General features: G+C 44.5%; 1 protein-coding gene across 2 annotated transcripts in view; it reads right to left on the minus strand.

Moving 5' to 3' along the window:
- supv3l1 (SUV3-like helicase) overlaps nt 1–19,890 on the minus strand; it is a 74,203-nt gene that overhangs the window by 22,242 nt on the left and 32,071 nt on the right. For both annotated transcript variants that reach the window (XM_085995043.1, XM_085995042.1), the window contains exons 8-9: nt 19,347–19,438; nt 17,934–18,114 (exon numbers count right to left, since the gene is read on the minus strand). In XM_085995043.1, coding sequence (XP_085851169.1) covers nt 17,934–18,114; nt 19,347–19,438 — 273 coding nt within the window. The remainder of the gene's footprint in view (nt 1–17,933; nt 18,115–19,346; nt 19,439–19,890) is intronic.

A 19,890-nucleotide genomic window follows, 5' to 3' on the forward strand; every position in this document is an offset into this window, starting at 1 on the left:
CTCATGAGTAGAAGACTCAAAGGGACAAAATAAGGACAAATTACAGGCTAAATAAGCTGACGCTCTTTATTTTATTTTAGATGGGTCTTTTTTGTGGGGGTTCAATAAAGTTAAAAATTATAACCTAAATAAAGTTTTGAAAGCCTGTTTTTATTTGTATGGAACAGTATGTCTATTTTGACGACAAAGATAATATAAGGGTCAGAGGCAAAAACCATCAGTGTGCAAAAAAACTCAAAATTCCCATAAATTCCCAAAATTCCCATAGAAAGTTTCCTCTTTTAAAAATTCCCAGAATTTTGCAACCCTAATAGTAAATACCGTCACACAATTGTATAACATTTTTGTGCAACACTTCATTGTAGACATAAGAACATAAGAAATAGGAGTAGGCCATTCGGCCCTTCGAGCCTGCTCCGCCATTCAATGAGATCATGGCTGATCTTCTGCCTCAACTCCATTCACCGGCCCTATCGCCATATCCCTTGATGCCCTTGCTAGTCAGAAATCTATCGACTTCTGTTTTGAATGTACCCAATGACTGAGCCTCCACAGCCCTCTGGGGTAGAGAATTCCAAAGATTCACCACCCTCTATGTGAAGAAATTTCTTCTCATCTCAGTCCTGAATGGCCTACCCTTTATCCTGAGGCTGTGGCCCCTGGTTCTCGTTGTATCCGTGTGTTAATGGAGACACGGAATGCAGGAGTTGGTTTAACAGGTGTTTACTGAACAAAGCCTGGAGGTGAACTAAAAGATACAAGACACTATACAGGCTTATATAGCCCGAGTGGCCACTACCGGCATTACAGTACACAGGGGCTCTTAAAGGCACATACACCACAATTCCTCCCCTTCTAGACAACCAGTACATAACATTTTTAAGTAATCATTAATTAACATGTTTACAAGAACAATAATCTACACATTTGCTGCAGTTAATCAATTATAAGTTAGTCTCTCTGGAGACTTCCTGACTCGGTCCGGATAACACCTCAGTGGTGTAGTCGTTTTCGGTGGTGTAGTAGGTTCTTTTGGCAAGGTCGATTCGGCTTGAATGCCAGTGTCGGGTTCATCTGGTTCCAGTATCACCGGATTGGAGGTAGATACTATGGGTATCTCTGCTTCATCATTAGGCGTATAGAGTTGTGGTGTAGGTTGTCCTTTTTCGGATGACTCCAATGTCCACGGTATACATCAGCGGTCCTAGTCGTGTGCAAATAGTTCCAGGCTGCCATTTCTCGGTACGGTAGTCCTGGGCCAAAACTTGTTGACCTATCTGCAAGGTTCTAGTTGGCCTTTCATTCATGCCTTGAAATTGCCGGTTCTCTACGTCCCTTCTGATGTTTGGCTTGATCAAATCCAGCCGGCATCTTAGGCTTCTATTGAAGAACATCATGGCGGGAGTTTGGTTTGTAACCACATGTGTTGCATTACTGTATGCAAACAAGAAGTTATCTACCTTATGCTGTATTTTTATGTCTTCATTACCCATGGCCTTTATGGCCTTCTGGAAGGTCTGGACAAACCTTTCAGCCAATCCATTGGTGGCGGGATGGTATGGGGCGGACGTGTAGTGCTTAACCCCATTGTTTTTTTTAAGAACTTCCTGAATTCTTCGGACACAAATTGCGGTCCATTGTCAGAACAGATCTGTTCAGGCAGCCCATTCCTGGCAAATATGGTCCTTAATACTGTGATGGTTTTTTCCGTGGTGGTGGAGGACATCTTTATTACCTCCGGCCACTTGGAGTGTGCATCAACCGCAATTAAGAACATTGAGTCCATAAATGGACCAGCAAAGTCGATGTGTACCCTTTGCCATGCAGATGAGGGCCACTCCCATGGATGTAGAGGGGCTTGTGGTGGGGCGTTTTGGACCTTCTGGCATCCTAGGCAGCCCTTGGTCATTTCTTCGATGTCTCCATTGATACCTGGCCACCACACAAACGCTCTGGCTAGGTTCTTCATTTTCACTCCACCCAGATGCCCCTCGTGAAGCTCCTTTAGCACTTTATCCTGGAGTTTGGGTGGAATCACCACTCTGGATCCACACATCAAGGTTCCTCGGCACACTGACAGCTGTTCTCTTCTTTGCGAGAATGCTGGCAACAGTGGTTCGCCATGTGCTGGCCATCCCTTCACCGTTAAATCGTAGACTCGAGAGAGAGTCGGGTCATTTCTCGTTTCCTTTTCAATGGTAGAATTTGTTACTGGTAGACATTCCACCATGGTTGAGTGGAACATCTCCACTGGGTCCACTGTAGGTGCCTCTTCTACCGTTGGCAACAGTAGACGCGATAAACCGTCAGCATTTCCATGCTGTTTTGATCCTTTGTATTCTATGTCATATTGGTGTGCCCCTAGGAAAAGGGACCACCTCTGTAGCCTTTGCGCTGTCATAATGGGAACGCCCTTTTTAGGGTTGAATATGGAGACGAGGGGTTGATGGTCAGTCAACAAGGTAAATTTTTGTCCGTGTAGGTAATGGTTGAATTTCTTCACTCCCCATATCAGGCTGAGTGCTTCCCTGTCGATCTGGGCATAGTTACGCTCAGCTGAGTTCAATGAGCGTGACGCAAACGCTATCGGCCGCTCCGAGCCATCAGGGAATCTATGCGATAATACCGCTCCCACGCCGTAAGGGGATGCATCGCACGCCAGTCTGATTGGCAGTGATGGGTTGTAATGAGCCAAAACTTCCTTGGACGTGATCAAGCCTTTGCATTTATGGAAGGCACGTTTACAGTCTTCGCTCCATTTCCAAATTACTCTCGTTTGTAGAAGTTCGTTAAGAGGGTGCAGAACAGTTGACAAGTTCGGTACAAATTTATGATAGTAATTTATCAATCTCAGGAACTACCTTAATTGTGAGACATTTTCAGGTGCTGGGGCTTTTATGACCACTTCAATTTTTTCAGGTGACTTATGCAATCCTTCTTCGTTAATTATGTGGCCACAATATGGTATTTGTTTCTGGAAAAATTCGCACTTGGGGCGATTTGCTCGTAGGCCCCGTTCTCTCAGCCTAGTGAGCACCTGCTCCAACTTGGCAAGGTGCTCGTTGTCGTTTTCTCCTGTTACAAGGATGTCGTCTAGGTAGCATTGAGTCCCCGGAATCCCTAGCAGGACTTGCTCCATAGCTCTTTGCCAGATAGCTGGAGCTGATGCTATTCCGAAAACCAGTCGATTGTACTGGTACAGGCCTTTGTGTGTGTTTATCGTGAGATATTTTTTTAGAGGCCTCCTCAACCTCCATCTGTAGATATGCCTGTGCCAAGTCAATTTTGGTGAAACGTTTCCCTCCGGATAGTGAGGTGAAAATATCTTCTATCCTCAGAAGAGGATACTGTACCGTGTGAAGAACCGGGTTTACAGTCACCTTGAAGTCCCCACAGATGCGAATTTTTCTCTGTTCTTCAGATTTATTATTCAATGTTTTCTTCATAACTGGGACGATGGGTGTTGCCCACTCACTCCAATCTATCTTGGATAACACGCCTGCCTTTTCCAAATTCTCCAGCTCTGCCTCGACTGCTGGACGAATTGCGTATGGCACCGGCCTTGCCTTAAAAAACTTGGGAATTGCCGCATCTTCCACTTTTATTGAGGCGGTGACGCCTTTCAAGGTTCCTAGTTCCTGTTGAAACACTTCTTTGGCGTTGGCCAAGATGTCTTTTAATCGTTCAGGTATGACGTCATCATTTTTTTTTTATTTTTTTTTTTTTTTTTTTTTAAACTGGTCACCGTCAGTGCCTGAATGGAGTGCCAGTCTAAACGTATCTTCCTGATCCATTCACGTCCCAACAGCGGTGGACCACCATCTTGCAGAACGTATAAATACAACTTCTGTATTTCCTTGCCGTTGTATACAACAGGCACCCTTATTTTCCCTCTGGGGTATACTTTCTGCCCCGTATATGTTTTCAAGATCATGGATGTGTCTTTCAAAGGTATATGCGGAAATAGCCGCTCGTAATCCCGTCGACTTATGACGGTCAGAGCTGATCCTGTATCTAGCTCCATTTTAACTGGGGACCCCGCTATCGTGAGGGTAACCCAAATGGTCTGGTAATCTTCTTTGGCAATTACATTATGTAATTTGAGACAGCTTAGTCTCTTGTTTCTGGAGTCGCTATCGCTCTTCTGGTCTTCGGAGCTACTGTCCGTCATCATTTGTACCTTTCTGTACTTTTCCTTATTGATTTTTTTTCTGTCAGTGGATTTATTGTTTCCAGATCGGCATACACATGCAATGTGTCCCATCTTTCCGCATTGCCTGCATGCTTTGTCCTTGAACCAGCAGTCCCTCTGGTCATGGGTGGATCTGCCGCAGCGATAACATCTCTCGAAACCCTGTGTCATTTCATGGGTGCCGAAGTCCTGTGTCTTTTGCTGTATCTCTGCAGCTCCTCTTGCTGCTGCTTCGTATGATACAGCTACACTGAAAGCCTTGTCCAGTGTTAAATCTTTCTCAGAAAGTAGCCTTTTCTGTGTTCCTTCACTTAGGAGACCGCAGACGAATTTGTCTCGAAGAGAATCTGCCAGTCCTGCCCCGAATTGGCAGTGCTTTGATAGCTTCCTTAATTCAGTGAGGTAATCAGCGTTACTTTCATTCTTGTGTTGATTCCTCCTGAAGAATTTGAATCGTTCCGCTATCAGCAGCGGTGTTGGGTTTAAGTGCTCCTGTAGGGTATCAACAATCTCCTTAAAATTCTTGTCCATCGGTTTGGCTGGAGTGATTAAGTTTCGTAACAGCCCGTATGTCCTTGCGCCCATTAGATTTAGAAGTACCAATGCCTTTTTATCATCCTCTATTTCATTCGCTGTGCAATATACCTCCACTCTTTCCACGTGGTCCAATCCTCTACATCACTATCGAAAGCAGTAATATTGCCAGTTTTAGGCATCCTGAAAAAAAATGGCGCCTCCCGCGCTTTCCTTTCTTCCCTGCCGAGAAAAAATGGCGCCTCCCGCGCTTTCCCGCCGCTGACAACGCTGTTCTCCGCGGTTTTTATTTATACAGATATTTTTAATAGTTGGAGACTCGCTCCCGTCAGACTCTCTGGGACTTTTCCCTCCCTCTGCTTGGTCCGAACGCCGACCTGCTTTGCAGCGCTGGCCGTCTCCCGAGTGCTCCACCCTCCGTCTGTTTGCCTCCGTCTTCGCTGCTCGGCCCCGCTGCAGAGCCAGCCGATCGAGCCCCAGCCCGCCGCCCAGGAAGGATTATTGCAGTACCTGCCACCAGCCCGGCTAGCTGGTGAAACCACAGTTTTTTCCTTTTTTTTTTCTTTCTTCGACTTTCGTCTGAGGAATCGATCTCCTTGAGGTGCTGCCGAATTGCAGGTAAGTCTGTTTCCAATTCGTCGCCACTGTTGTATCTGTGTGTTAATGGAGACACGGAATGCAGGAGTTGGTTTAACAGGTGTTTACTGAACAAAGTCTGGAGGTGAACTAAAAGATACAAGACACTATACAGGCTTATATAGCCCGAGTGGCCACTACTGGCATTACAGTACACAGGGGCTCTTAAAAGGCACATACACCACAGTTCTAGACGCCACAGCCAAGGGAAACATTCTCCCAGCATCCACCCTATCAAGCCCTGTAATAATTTTGTATGCTTCAATGAGATCCCCTCTCATTCTTCTGAATTCAAGAGAATACAGACCTAGTTTACTCAATTTCTTCTTATACAACAATTCCGCCATCCCAGGAATCAATCTCATGAACCTTCGTTGCACTCCCTCTATGGCAAGTATATCTTTCCTTAGGTAAGGAGATCAAAATTGTACACAGTACTCCAGGTGTGGTCTCACCAAGACCCTATATAATTGGAGTAAGACTTCTTTACTCCTGTACTCAAATCCTCTTATAATGAAGGCCAGTATACCATTTGCCTTCCTAATGGCTTGCTGCACCTGCACATTCATTTTCAGTGACTCATGTACAAGGACACCCAGGCCCCTTTGAGCATCTGCATTCCCCAATCTTTCACCATTTAGGAAATACTCTGCCTTTGTTTTTTCTACCAAAGTGGATAACTTCACATTTATCCACATTATATTCCATCTGCCATGTTCTCGCCCACTCACTGAGCCTGTCGAGATCCCCTGGAAGCCTCTTCACATCCTCTTCGCAACTGACACGGCCACCTAGCTTTGTTTTATCAGCAAATTTGGAAAATTACATTTAGTCCCCTCATCCAAATCATTGATATAGATTGTGAATAGCTGGGGCTCAAGCACCGATCCTTGCAGTGCCCCACTAGTCACAGCCTGCCATCCTGAAAAAGACCTGTTTATCCCTACTCTTTGTTTTCTGTCTATTAACCAATTCTCAATCCATGCTAGTATATTACCCCCAATTCCATGTGCCCTAATTTTGTTCACCAACCTCTTGTGTGGGACCTTATCGAAGGCCTTCTGAAAATCCAGATACACCACATCTACCGGGTCCCCTTTGTCTATTCCACTAGTTAAATCCTCAAAGAGCTCCAATAGGTTTGTCAAACAGGATTTCCCTTTCATAAATCCATGTTGACACTGCCCAATCTTACTATTAGTTTCTAAGTGCCCAGTTATTGTATCCTTTATAATAGATTCCAGCATTTTCCCAACTACTGATGAGGCTAACAGGTCTGTAGTTCCCCGTTTTCTCACTCCCTCCTTTCTTAAATAGCGGGGTTACATTTGCTATCCTCCAATCTGCAGGAACAGTTCCAGAATCTATAGAATTTTGGAAGATGACAACTAATGCATCCACTATCCCAATGGCCACCTCTTTCAAAACCCTAGGATGTAGGTCATCCGGTCCTTGGGGTTTATTGACTTTTAGTCCCATTAATTTTGCTAGTACTTTTTTTTTACTAATAAAAATTTCTTTAAGTTCCTCATTCTCGCCACACCCTTGATTTTCTCGTATTTCTGGGAGGTTTTTTGTGTCTTCCTCCGTGAAGACAGAAACAAAGTATTTATTTAATTTCCCTGCCATTTCCTCATTCCCCATTATAAATTCTCCCGTCTCTGACTGTAAAAGACCTACATTTACCTTTGCCAGTCTTTTCCTTTTCACATACCTATAGAAGCTTTTACAATCCGTTTTTATATTTTTCGCTAGTTTGTGCTCATAGTCCATTTTTCCTTTCTTTATCAATTTCTTGGTCCCCCTTTGCTGATTTCTAAAAAGATCCCAATCCTCAGGCTGACCGCTTTTTCTGGCAACTTTATAAGCTGCCTCCTTTGACTTAATACTAGCTTTAATTTCTTTTGTTAGCTATGGTTGGATCACTTTTCCTTTTGGGTTTTTATGCCCTGGAGGAATATAGGTTTGTTGTAAATTATGCATTATTTCCTTGAATGTTAGCTATTGTATGTCCACCTTCATACCTTTTAGTGTAGTCTCCCAATCTACCATGGCCGACTTGTCCCTCATACCCTTGTAGTTTCCTCTGTTTAGATTGAAGACCTTAGTTTCAGATTGGACTACATCACTCTCAAACTTAATACAAAATTCAATCATATTATGGTCACTTGTCCCTAAAGGCCCCTTTACCACAAGATTATTGATTAGCCCTTTCTCATTACACAGTACCAGATCCAGAATAACCTGTTCCCTGGTTGGTTCCTCCACATACTGATACAGGAAACCATCTCGCATGCATTCCAAGAATTCGTCCTCTACACCATTAGTAGTAATTTGACTTGCCCAGTCAATATGTAGATTAAAGTCCCCCATGATTTATTCTAATCTAGGCAAATATATTCTATCACACCCGATTAGGTTATTCTGGCCACTTGACTGACTCCCACCCCTCAGTTCTATTTTCTCAAGAGCTGCAGCAGACCACTGGCAAGAAAGTTAAAAAGCACCAGGATAGGTATAAACATCGGAGAGTTTCAGCTTTTTAAATGATGTCCTTTCTCATCCTAATTTAAGTTCTTAAAAAAAAATCAAAACGGAGTTGAATTTTGAAGCAAGCAAAGGCTATATCACCTGGATTTTGTTAATTGTTACAAAATGTAAACGTTCTCATTACTGACATAGTAAGTGAAAGATAGATACATAGACAGAAAGAAAGGGGCTGCATTTTCTGAAATATTATGTGCCTTCATTTTCCAAATAAGTCTCTTACGTGACACTGCTTCAGTTTAAAATGACGTGGCCATTTCTACCACGAATAGTTGCTTTGAGCCAAAGCCCGCCGAACATGGTTAGCTGAGTGACGAATCCAGTGACACTCAAGAGGATTTAAATGCAGGATGTACAAAGATTTGAAGAATTCCCAGATCATGGCCAATTTGTTAGCAACGTCTGGTCAATCAGTACCTTGGTGTCAACAAATTTCTCACATTTTTTGAACGATAAGGGAGTCAAGGGTTATGGGGAGTGGGCAGGGAAGTGGAGTTGGGGGCCAAGATCAGATCAGCCATGATCTTATTGAATGGCGGAGCAGGCTCAAGGGGCCAAATGCCCTACTCCTGCTCTTATGTCTATTGTTCTTATGTTCAGCTAGTCTTTGAACAGAGGCTTTTTAAAAATCAACACTGCTGCTGCTTTTCTGAGGTCTTTGCTAGTGCTTTGGAGATTGAACTTCACGACTCTTGTCCATTATTCTCCGAAAGCTCTACATGAGGGGCCTTTATACATGTTATACATATTCCTTTAACTAGATATAGAATTTTACTCCTGGTCATTTTTGATGATGAGAATACACAGCAAGATTGACAAGTTGGCGGTAGATATCTGGTATTTAACAGTACCGGGGAGTGGCGTTTAGCTGCATTTGGGGGCAATCTGAAGCGTTGGCAACAATGAGGATGGGCCTCGGGTTTGGGTAACACTGGGGGGATGGGTCTGAGGTTTTTTTGGGGGGGGGGGGGGGGAAGTGGGCTTGGGGTTTGGGGGGGGGGGGGAATGGGCCTGGGGTTTGGGGGGGGGGATGATGGGCCTGGGGTTTGGGGGGGGGGGGGGGGGAAATGGGCCTGGGTTTTTTTTTTGGGGGGGGGGGGGGGGAGAAGAGAGAGATGGGCCTGGGGTTTTTTTTTTGGGGGGGGGGGGGGGGAGGATGGGCCTGGGGGTTGGGGGGGGAGTGGGCCTGGGGTTTTGGGGGGGGGGGGGGGGGATGATGATGGGCCTGGGGTTTGGGGGGGGGGGGGGGGGGGAAGAGAGAGATGGGCCTGGGGTTTGGGGGGGGGGGGGGGGAGGATGGGCCTGGGGGGGGGGGGGGGGAAGAGAGTGGGCCTGGGGTTTGGGGGGGGGGGGGAATAGGCGGGGGGTGAGTGGGTCTGTGGGGGGATGGGCCTGGAGTTTCGGGGGGCGGGGGGCAAAAGAGAGTGGACCTGGGGTTTGGGGGGGGGGGGGGGGGGGGGGGGGAGTGGGCCTGGGTTTCCTTAGCAAACATTATCTTGACCTTGCACCTCTCTCTCACTCTCTGTCTTCAGCTACAAGTGATGAGAATGTTACTATTTCCTAACCATCAACAAACAGTAAAGCTGACTGAATGGTCCTGGTCCTGGTCCTGGTCCATCCTGGGAATTGAGGCAGGCTGCACATGCTCACACTGCATAATCCAAATTCAGCTCACAGAGTCATAGTTCTGGGCTAAAATATCAAGTCCAAGCCCAGGCTTCTGTGAGAGACCGAGGCCATTATGTAATAACTTTAATGAAGAAATGAAAAGGAACAAAAGACGTGGTTAAATTTATCATGCTATTGTTAAATATGTAATTTAAGACATTTTGCTTGAACCCTTATTTTGGGACTTGGAAGTTTCAGTTACCAAAAAAAAGCAATAAACAAAAACATTTCAGAAAAGAGATTTGTGGGAACCAGATTATGAAATCACAGGGTGAAATACTCTTAATATAAAATAGCAATTATCATTTGTGTGTCAGAAGCTGCGACAGGGAAATGTGGCACATTTAACATTGAAAACACGCACAGGAATAAAGTTGTCCTGCACAGATTGATCTTAAATGGAGTGCACTTAAACAGAGTGTTAAAACTTGGGAATTTGGAGAGAGTGCGCTTTTGTAAGTACTGGTGAGTCTGGGTGAGTATTAGCTGTAAAAAGTGAAATTTAGTTTAACATTTTGAATCTAACTTAGAACTTTAAAAACTGTAGTTAACAGAAATTGTCTGTCAGTGGCAGTTAACTGTCAGTTGTAAGTGTTTGTCTTGAATAGGTGCTAATTACTGCGAGCATTGAACCTAGACAGTATTTGTAACTTGGGTGTGGCTCCAAAGATATAAAAGTAAATGCACAGAGTGTTAAAGTGGGGAATTTGGAGAGAGTGGGAATTTGAAGCAGAGGGGGAAGGAGGTGCTGCTTTTGCCTCCAATACTTGTAGTGCTTTGTGTTACCGGTAAATATTAAATTTAATCTACCTAGCACTTAAACTAGATCTCGTAATTAGCAAAAAACTAAGCTATAAACTAAGCTAATTAAATAAATAAATTTGAATTAACTAAATGAATAAAACAAGGTTACATAGGGATGGCAGTGCAGGTGGTGTGCCGCAACTGCAGCATGTGGGAGTTTGTGGACAGCATCGCCATCCTGGACAAACACATTGTAGTAAATGTCTGCATCTCGAAGAACTTCAGCTCAGAGTTGTTGAGCTGGAGTCTGAGGTGCAGACATTGCAGGGCATCAGGGAGGGGGAGAGTTAGCTGGACACTTTGATCCAGGAGGGAGTCACACTCCTTAGTGATACAGGTCTGGTTAGTGGTCAGGAACAGGAGGGTGTGACTGCAACTCAGGCAGGTAAGGGGACCCCAGATGCAGTGCTGGAGGAGCCTCGGCCTTTGCCCTTATCCATCAGGTATGAGGTTCTTGGTGCCTGTGTGGATGAAGGCAAAGTCTGCAGGGTGGATGAGCAAACTGACCACAGCACTGTGGTACAGGAGGCCATTCAAATGGGGGGGGGGGGGGGGAAGTGAAAAGGAATGTTGCAGTGGTCGGGGACAGTATAGTCAGGGGGAATAGATATTGTTCTCTGCAGCCACGACCGGGAGTTCTGAAGGCTGTGCTGCCTGCCTGGTGCCAGGGTTAAGGGTATCGCCTCACGGCTGGAGAAGAATTTGGAACGGAAGGGGGAGGATCCAGTTATCGTGGTCCACGTAGGAACCAACGTCATAGGTAGAACTAGGAATGAGGTCCTGCTGAGAGAGTGTGAGGAGCTAGAGTCCACATTAAAAAAGCTGAACCTCAAAGGTGGTAATCTCTGGATTGTTACCCAAGCCATGTGCAAATTGGCACAGGGACAAGCAGATCAGAGAGTTAAATGTGTGGCTCAAAGAGTGGTGTGGGAGGAAGGGGTTTCAATCCATGGGGCACTGGCATCAGTACTGGGGAAAGAGGGAGTTGTTCCACTTAAACTGGGCTGGGACCAGTGTCCTGGCAAATCGAAGAGTGTCCTAGGGCTGTAGATAGGGCTTTAAACTAAAAAATGGAGGGGGGGGGGGGGGGGAGGGGAAATTTAGAAATCTAAAGAGAAAAGTCAAGGCAATGGGGCAGTGTAGAGATTTGGATAAAGATAAGCAGAGTGTGACAGGAAGGGACAGAGAGCTTAACAGTAAAAATGCATCAGCAAATAAAGTGAAAGGAGGGAATAATGGTAAAAAGTTAAAATTAAAGTCTCTATCTGAATGAACGAAGCAAGATAGACGAACTAGTGGCACAAATAGAGATAAATGGCTTTGATCTAATAGCCATTACAGAGGCGTAGTTGCAAGGTGACCAAGGTTGGGAGCTAAATATTCCAGGGTACTTGATGCTTAAGAAAGACAGGCAGAATGAAAAAGGAAGGGGGGTAGCCCTGATCATTAAGGATGACATAAGGACAGTAGTGAGGCAGGATCTTGGCTCAGAAGATCAGGAAGTAGAATCAGTATGGGTGGAGACAAGAAATAACAGAGCAGAAAACACCGGTGGGAGTAGTTTATAAGCCCCCAAACAGCAGCGATACCATTGGACAGAGTATTAATCAACAAATAACAGGAGCTTGTAACTAAGGTAATACAATAATCAGGGGGGACTTTAATCTTCATATAGACTGGGCAAATCAAATTGGCAAAGATAGTCTGGAGGATGAGTTCATGGAATGTATTTGAGACAGTTTGCTAGAACAACATGTCATGGAACCAACCAGGGAACAGGCTATTTTAGATCTTGTATTGAGTAATAAGACAGGGTTAATTAGTAATCTCATAGTAAAGGATCATCTGGGGAAGAGTGATCATAATATGATAAAATTTCACATTGAGTTTGAGCGTGAAATACTTCAGTTGGAAACGAGAGTCTTAAACTTAAATAAAGCCAATTTCTTAGGTATCGGGTGAGTTGGCGAAGGTAGATTGGGAAATTAGATTAAAAGGTATGACAGTAGATAAGTGGTGGCAAACATTTAAAGAAATATACATTCCATTGAGAAATAAAAACTCCATGGGAAAAGTGATCCATCCGTGCCTAACTAAAGAAGTTAAAGATAGTATTAGATTAAAAGAAGAAGCTTATAATGTTGCGAAGAATAGTAGTAAGCCTGAGGATTGGGAGAGCTTTAGAAACCAGCAAAGGATGACCAAAAAATTGATAAAAAAGGGAGAAAATAGAATACGAGAGTAAACTAGCAAGAAATATAAAAAGAGATTGTAACAACTTCTACAAGTATGTAAAAAGGAAGAGAGTAGCAAAAGTAAGCATTGGCCCCTTAGAGGCTGAGACAGGCAAAATTATAATGGGGAATAAGGAAATGGCAGAGACTTTAAACAAATATTTTGTATCTGTCTTCACAGTAGAAGACACAAAAAGCATACCAAAAATAGTGGGGACCCAAGGGGCTAATAAGAATGAGGAACTTAAAGTAATTAATATCAGTAGAGAAAAAGTACTTGAGAAACTAATGGGACTAAAAGCCGACAAATACCCTGGACCCGATGGCCTACATCCTAGGGTTCTAAAAGAGGTGTCTGCAGAGACAGTGGATGCATTGATTGTGATCTTCCAAAATTCCCTAGATTCTAAAATGGTCCCAGCGGATTGGAAGTTAGCAAATGTAACCCTGCTATTCAAGAAAGGAGGGAGAGAGAAAACGGAACTACAGGCCAGTTAGCCTGACATCAGTCGTCGGGGAAATGCTGGAATCCATTATTAAGTGGTAACAGGGCACTTAGAAAATAATATTAGGCAGAGGCAACATGGTTTTATGAAAGGGAAATTGTGTTTAACAAATTTATTAGAGATTTTTGAGGATGTAACTAGCAGGGTAGATAAAGAGGAACCAGTGGATGCAGTATATTTGGATTTCCAAAAGGCATTTGATAAGGTGCCACATAAAAGGTGCTATGCAAGATAAGGGCTCATGGGATTGGAAGTAATATAGTAGCATAGATAGTTGATTAATGGACCGAAAAGAGAGAGTAGGCATAAACGGGTCATTTTCCGGTTGGCAGGCTGTAACTCGTGGGGTACCGAAAGGATCAGTGTTTGGGCCTCTGCTATTTACAATCTATATCAATGAGTCATCATAGAATAACAGCACAGGAGAGCATTCGGCCCATCGAGTCCGTGCTGGCTCTCTGTAGAGCAATCCAGTCAGTCCCATTCCCCTGCTCTATCCCCGTACCCCTGCAAGTTTATTTCCCTCAAGTGCCTATCCAGTCTCCGTTTGAAAACTGAGTGTCTCCTCTTCCACCACTTCTGTTGGCAGCGAGTTCCAGGTGCTCACCAATCGCTGCGTAAAAAGTTTTTCCTCACATCCCCCCTGTATCTCTTACCCAAAACCTTAAATCTGTGTCCCCTAGTCCTTGTACCATCAACTAGTGGGAACTGCCTTTCCCTGTCTAGCCTATCCAAACCCATCATAATCTTGTACACCTCTATCAAATCACCCCTCAGCCGCCTTTGCTCTGAAGACGACAAATCCAGCTTCTCCAACCTGTCCTTGTAGCGAAGATCCCCATCCCTGTAACCATTCTGGTAAATCTCCTCTGCACTCTCTCAAGGGCCTTCATATCCTTCCTAAAGTGTGGTGACCAGAACTGGATGCAATACTCCAGTTGTGGCCTAACCAGCGCTTTATAAAGGTTCAGCATAACTTTTCCACTTTTGTACTCAATACCTCTATTTATGAAGCCCAAGATCCCATATGCTTTATTAACCACTCTCTCAGTATGTCCTGCCACCTTCAGGGACCTATGCACATTAACTCCCAGGTCGCTCTGTCCCTGCACACTCTTTAAAATTGTGCCATTAAGTGTATATTGCCTCTCCCTGTTCCTTCTGCCAAAATGCATCACCTCACACTTCTCTATTAAATTCCATCTGCCATTTGTCTGCCCATTCTGCTAGCCTTTCTATGTCCTGTTGCAGTCAATTGGTATCCTCCTCACTGTTCGCCACACCCCCAGGTTTGGTGTCATCGGCAAATTCAGAAATTCTACTCTGTATTCCAATATCCAGGTCATTTATATATATCAAAAAAATCAGCGGTCCCAGCACTGACCCTTGGGGAACGCCACTGTCTACCATCCTCCAGTCTGAAAAACAGCCATTTACCACAACTCGCTGTTTTCTGTCCTTAAGTCAATTCCTTATCCAAGCTGCCACTGACCCACCTATTCCATGAGCCTCAATTTTGTTAACCAGCCTTCTATGTGGTACTTTGTCAAACGCCTTCCGGAAATTCATGTAGACAACATCCATTGCATTCCCTTCATCAATCCCCCGTTACTTCATCAAAAAATTCAATTAGATTAGTCAAACACTTCTGCCTTTTACAAATCCTTGCTTGCTCTCCTTAATTAGCTTAAACCTCTCCAAGTGCCCGTTTATTTTTTCCTCGATTATTGTTTCTAAAACTTTACCCACCACTGATTTAAAACTGACCAGCCTGTAGTTTCTAGGATTGTCTTTACACCCTTTCTTGAATGGTGTCACATTTGCCACTTTCTAATCCTTGGGCACCTCCCCCGCATCTAGGGAAGATTGGAAAATTATGGGCAAGCCCTTCCGCTATCTCCTCCCCCAATTCCCTTAGCAACCTGGGATGCAAGCCATCTGGACCAGGTGACTTGTCCACTCTAAGCATACCCAGTGTTCTGCCTTATAATTGCAGGAGTTTTGTTTTGTTGCCGCCAGTAGGTGGCAGTAAATGGAAATGGCCAGTAGGGTCACTCAACAGGAAGTAGTATAGTGATAGCGAACAAAGAGGTCACATCAGCATGGAGCGTGCTGCAAGTTAATCCGCTGTAATCTTACATTGTTACGCCTTCGAAAGCATTGCCTGTGAATTGAATGGTTTCGTTACATATTCATGTTTAGATGTTAGTTATATCTCATGTATGTAACAAGGTGCATTTCTTTCTTTTGTCTTTCTCAGTTTTACTCCAACCCAATGCAACTGATTTGTATTGTTTCATTGACCTCATGCAAGTGTGGCATTATTAAACACCGGAGCTTGGACGCTACATCCTGACTCCCATGTCGTTATTGAAAGGAGTTTGGCTAGCTGTCTAACTGCGTACAGACAATACACGTAGGGAGGACAGTACACCCAGCCTTTCTAGTACATCCTGTATCAATTTTCACCCCTTCCATTGCTTCTACCTTTTCCACTTCTACCGATATTTTGTCAGCATCCACCTCCTTAGTAAACACCGATACAAAGTACTCATCGAGTATTCTAGCCTTGCCCTGCGCCTCTAAGCATCTATCACCTTCTTTGTCTCTAATAGGCTCCACCCCGCCTCTTGCTACCCGCTTACTGTTTACATGCCAGTAGAAGATTTTTGGGTTCCCTTTTATGTCAACCACCATTCTACTCTCATATTCTCGCTTTGCCAATCTTATTTTCATCTTCACTTCCCCTCTCAACTTATTGTATTGCTGACGATACAAAGCTAGGTGGGAAGGTAATCTGTGAGGACACAAAGAGCCTGTAAAGGGATATAGACAGGTTAAGTGAGTGGGCAATAAAGTGGCAGATGGAGTATAATGTGGGGAAATGTGAGGTTATCCACTTTGGTAGGAAGAATAGAAATACAGAATATTTTTTAAATGGTGAGAAACTATTAAATGTTGGTGTTGAGAGATTTAGGTGTCCTCGTACAGGAAACACAAAGTTAGCGTGCAGGTATAGCAAGCAATTAGGAAGGCAAATGGCATGTTGGCCTTTATTGCAAGAGGGTTGGAGTACAAGAGTAAGGAAATCTTACTACAATTGTACAGTGCTTTGGTGAGACCGTACCTGGAGTACTGTGCACAGTTTTGGTCTCCTTATCTGAGAAAGGACATACATGCCTTAGAGGCAGTGCAATGAAGGTTCACTAGATTGATCCCTGGGATGAGAGGGAGGGTTGTCCTATAAGGAGAGATTGAGTAGATTGAGCCTATATTGGCTGGAGTTTTGAAGAATATGATCTCATTGAGAGGGTAGATGCCGACAGGTTGTTTCCCCTGACTGGAGAGTCTAGAACTAAGGGGCATAGTCTCAGGATAAGGGGTCGGCCATTTAAGACTGAGATGAGCAGAAATTTCTTCACTCAAGAGGGTTGTGAATCTTTGGAATTCTGTACCCGAGAGAGCTTTGGATGCTGAATCGTTGAGTATATTCAAGGCTGAGATTAGATAGATTTTTGGACTCATGGGGAATCAAGGGATTATGGAGATCAAGCAGGAAAGTGGAGTTGAGGTCGAAGATCAGATATGATCTTATTGAATGGCGGAGCAGCTCGAGGGGCCGTATGGCCTACTCTTGCTCCTAATTCTTATGTTCTTGTCAGCTGTGGCTCAGTGGGTAGCACTCTCACCTCTGAATCAGAAGGTTGTGGGTTCAAGTCCCACTTCAGAGATTTCAGCACATAATGCAGGCTGACACTTCAATGCAGTGCAGAGGGAGTGCTGCACTGTTGAAGATGCCGTCTTTTGAATGAGACCTAGGCCCCATCTGCCCTCTCAGGTGGACGTAAAATATCCCATGGCATTATTCGAAGAGCAGGGGCGTTCTCCCCGGTGTCCTGACCAATACTTATTCCTCAACCAACATCACTAAAACAGATTATCTTGTCATTATCACATTGCTGTTTGTGGGAGATTGCTGCCGCAAATTGGCTGCCGCGTTTTCTACATTACAACAGTGACTACACTTCAAAAAGTACTTCATTGGCTGTAAAGCGCTTTGGGACGTCTTGAAGTCATGAAAGATGCTATAGAAATGAAGTCGTCGTCTTCTTCAACAGGTATTTAGTACTTATGAGTTTTTAATGAAATGTATACCCCATGTACCAAATTTAATATAAAATAGATTTACTATATTAAAAGCCTTGCACACTGTGTGCACTTAATGTAATGACTTACATAAGCACACACAAAAATATATGCTCATATTATCCCATCTTCTGTGTTGCTCATGATAAAGAGCCAGCACAGAGACGATGGGTTGTATCATTCCATGTCCTCCTGACGTCTTCTAGAATCCTCCTCACTATTTACTACACCAAGTTTTGTGTCATCTGCAAACTTTGAAATTATGCCTCCTACACCCAGGTCTAGATCATTAATATATATCAAAAAGAGCAGTGGTCCTAATACCGACCCCTGGGGAACACCACTGTATACTTCCCTCCAGTCTGAAAAACAACTGTTCACCACTACTCTCGGCTTTCTGTCTCTTCGCCAATTTTGCATCCACGCAGCGACTGGACTTCAATTTTGTCTGGTACTTTACTGGACGCCTTTTGAAAGTCCATATACACATCAACTGCACTGCCCTCATCAACCCTCTCCGTTAATTCATCAAAGAATTCGATCAAGTTCATCAGACACAATTTGCCGTTAATAAATCCATGTTGACTGTCATTTATAACATACCAACATACTGTAACATACGAACATATTAACACTAACATTACGAAGAGTTGAAGTGTTATTTACCAGGCGGGAGACTGCCGTATATCACTGCACATTCCAGTCCGCGAGCCTCAATTTGACGGCTGAGTGAGTAGATGTCGGTTTTACTGAAGCACACGATACAGTCACCAGGACGCAGCTTATCCAGAGACTCCAGGGCTGAGTCCAGAACAGTCATGGGGGTTAGCCGCTCGTAACTTTCAACCTGGTCAACAGAAAATATCAGCTTGCTGGAAACAATTCTGCCTTTTAGAGAAATATATTGCAGTAATAAGTTACATACACAGTGTAGGTAAAACCCATAAACACTAGGTGGGATATAAACCCACCCACCAACAGGAGATGTACTCTGTGGAGAGAGAAACAGGGTTAATGTTTCAGGTCGATAACCTTTTGTCAGAAGTGGAAAAAGTTAGAGATGTAACAGATTTTAAGCAAGTGCAGGGGCAGGGAAAGTGAGGAGAGGAGGAAAGAACAAAAGGGAAGGTCTGTGATGGGGTGAAAGGCAGAAGAGATTAAATGACAAAAGTTATGATTATACAAAGCAAAAGGAGATGGTGATAGGACAAGTAAAGAAACAAAAGTGGGTCTAGAAGAGGTGTAAATGGCAATAGCATAACCATCAACAGCTGCCATTTGAAAAACTAGGGGCAGAGGTTATGGTCTGAAATTGATGAACTCAATGGTGAGTCCAGAAGGCTGTAAAGTGCCTAATCGAAAGATGAGGTGCTGTTCCTCGAGCTTGCGTTGGAACAGTGTAAGAGGCCGAGGCTAGAGAGATCAGAATGGGAGTGGAGTGGAGAGTTCAAGTGACAGGAAGCTCGTGGGGGGGCACGCTTGCGGACTGAACGGAGGTGTTTCGCAAAGCGGTCACCCAATCTGCGTTTGGTCTCGCCAATGTAGAAGAGACTGCACCGTGAGCAGCAAATACAGTATACTAAATTGTAAGAAGTACAAGTAAATTGCTGTTTCACCTGGAAGGGGTGTTTGGGGACCCTGGGCAGAGGGAAGGGAGGAGGTAAAAGGGCATGTGTTGCATCTCCTGCGCTTGCACGGGAAGGTGCCGTGGGAAGGGGAGGGGGGTGATTGAAGAGTGGACCAGGGTGTTGCGGACGGAGCGGTCCCTTCGGAATGCTGAAAGGGGAAGGGAGGGAGGGAAGATGTGTTTGGTGGTGGAATCACGCTGGAGGTGGCAGAAATGATCCATTGAATGTGGAGGCTGGTGGGGTGGAAGGTGAGGTGAAGGGGAACCCTATCGTGGTTCTGGGAGGGAGCTGCTGGCAGTATGTATGCCTGGAAGCAGTGTTGCATATTTCAGCAAATGGACCGTCGTCTGACTTCTCTTTTGCTTCCAACAGCCAGATAGCCCAATTTGGTTTTAGATCAACTCCATTTTCTCCCCATGGTCCCGACTCCCCCCAGACTCAGGACACACACCTCCACTTCCTCTCCTGTGTCATACATCAGCTCCATCACCAAATTAACAGCTGCAGCTTCTCCACAGATATGGATTTCTTCTGCACAAAGTCCTGCAGTGAAAGCACAATTACAATAGAAAACTGCATCAAACACTCCCAGGGCAGGTACAGCATGGGTTAGATACAGAGTAAAGGTCCCTCTACATTGTCCCATCAAACACTCCTAGGGCAGGTACAGCACAGGTTAGATACAGAGTAAAGCTCCCTCTACACTGTCCCATCACACACTCCCAGGGCAGGTACAGCATGGGTTAGATACAGAGTAAAGGTCCCTCTACATTGTCCCATCAAACACTCCTAGGGCAGGTACAGCACAGGTTAGATACAGAGTAAAGCTCCCCCTACACTGTCCCATCAAACACTCCCAGGGCAGGTACAGCACGGGTTAGGTACAGAGTAAAGCTCGCTCTGCACGGTCAGCATCAAACATTCCCAGAATTCAGAGACTGGTTTCAAAAGGTACCACCCAGACATCATGCAGGGACTGTTCAATAGCAATGTGA

The sequence above is a fragment of the Somniosus microcephalus genome, chromosome 8 (genome assembly GCF_052327205.1).
Source record: "Somniosus microcephalus isolate GS21.2 chromosome 8, FLI_Smic_1.0, whole genome shotgun sequence".
Classification (NCBI taxonomy): domain Eukaryota; kingdom Metazoa; phylum Chordata; class Chondrichthyes; order Squaliformes; family Somniosidae; genus Somniosus; species Somniosus microcephalus.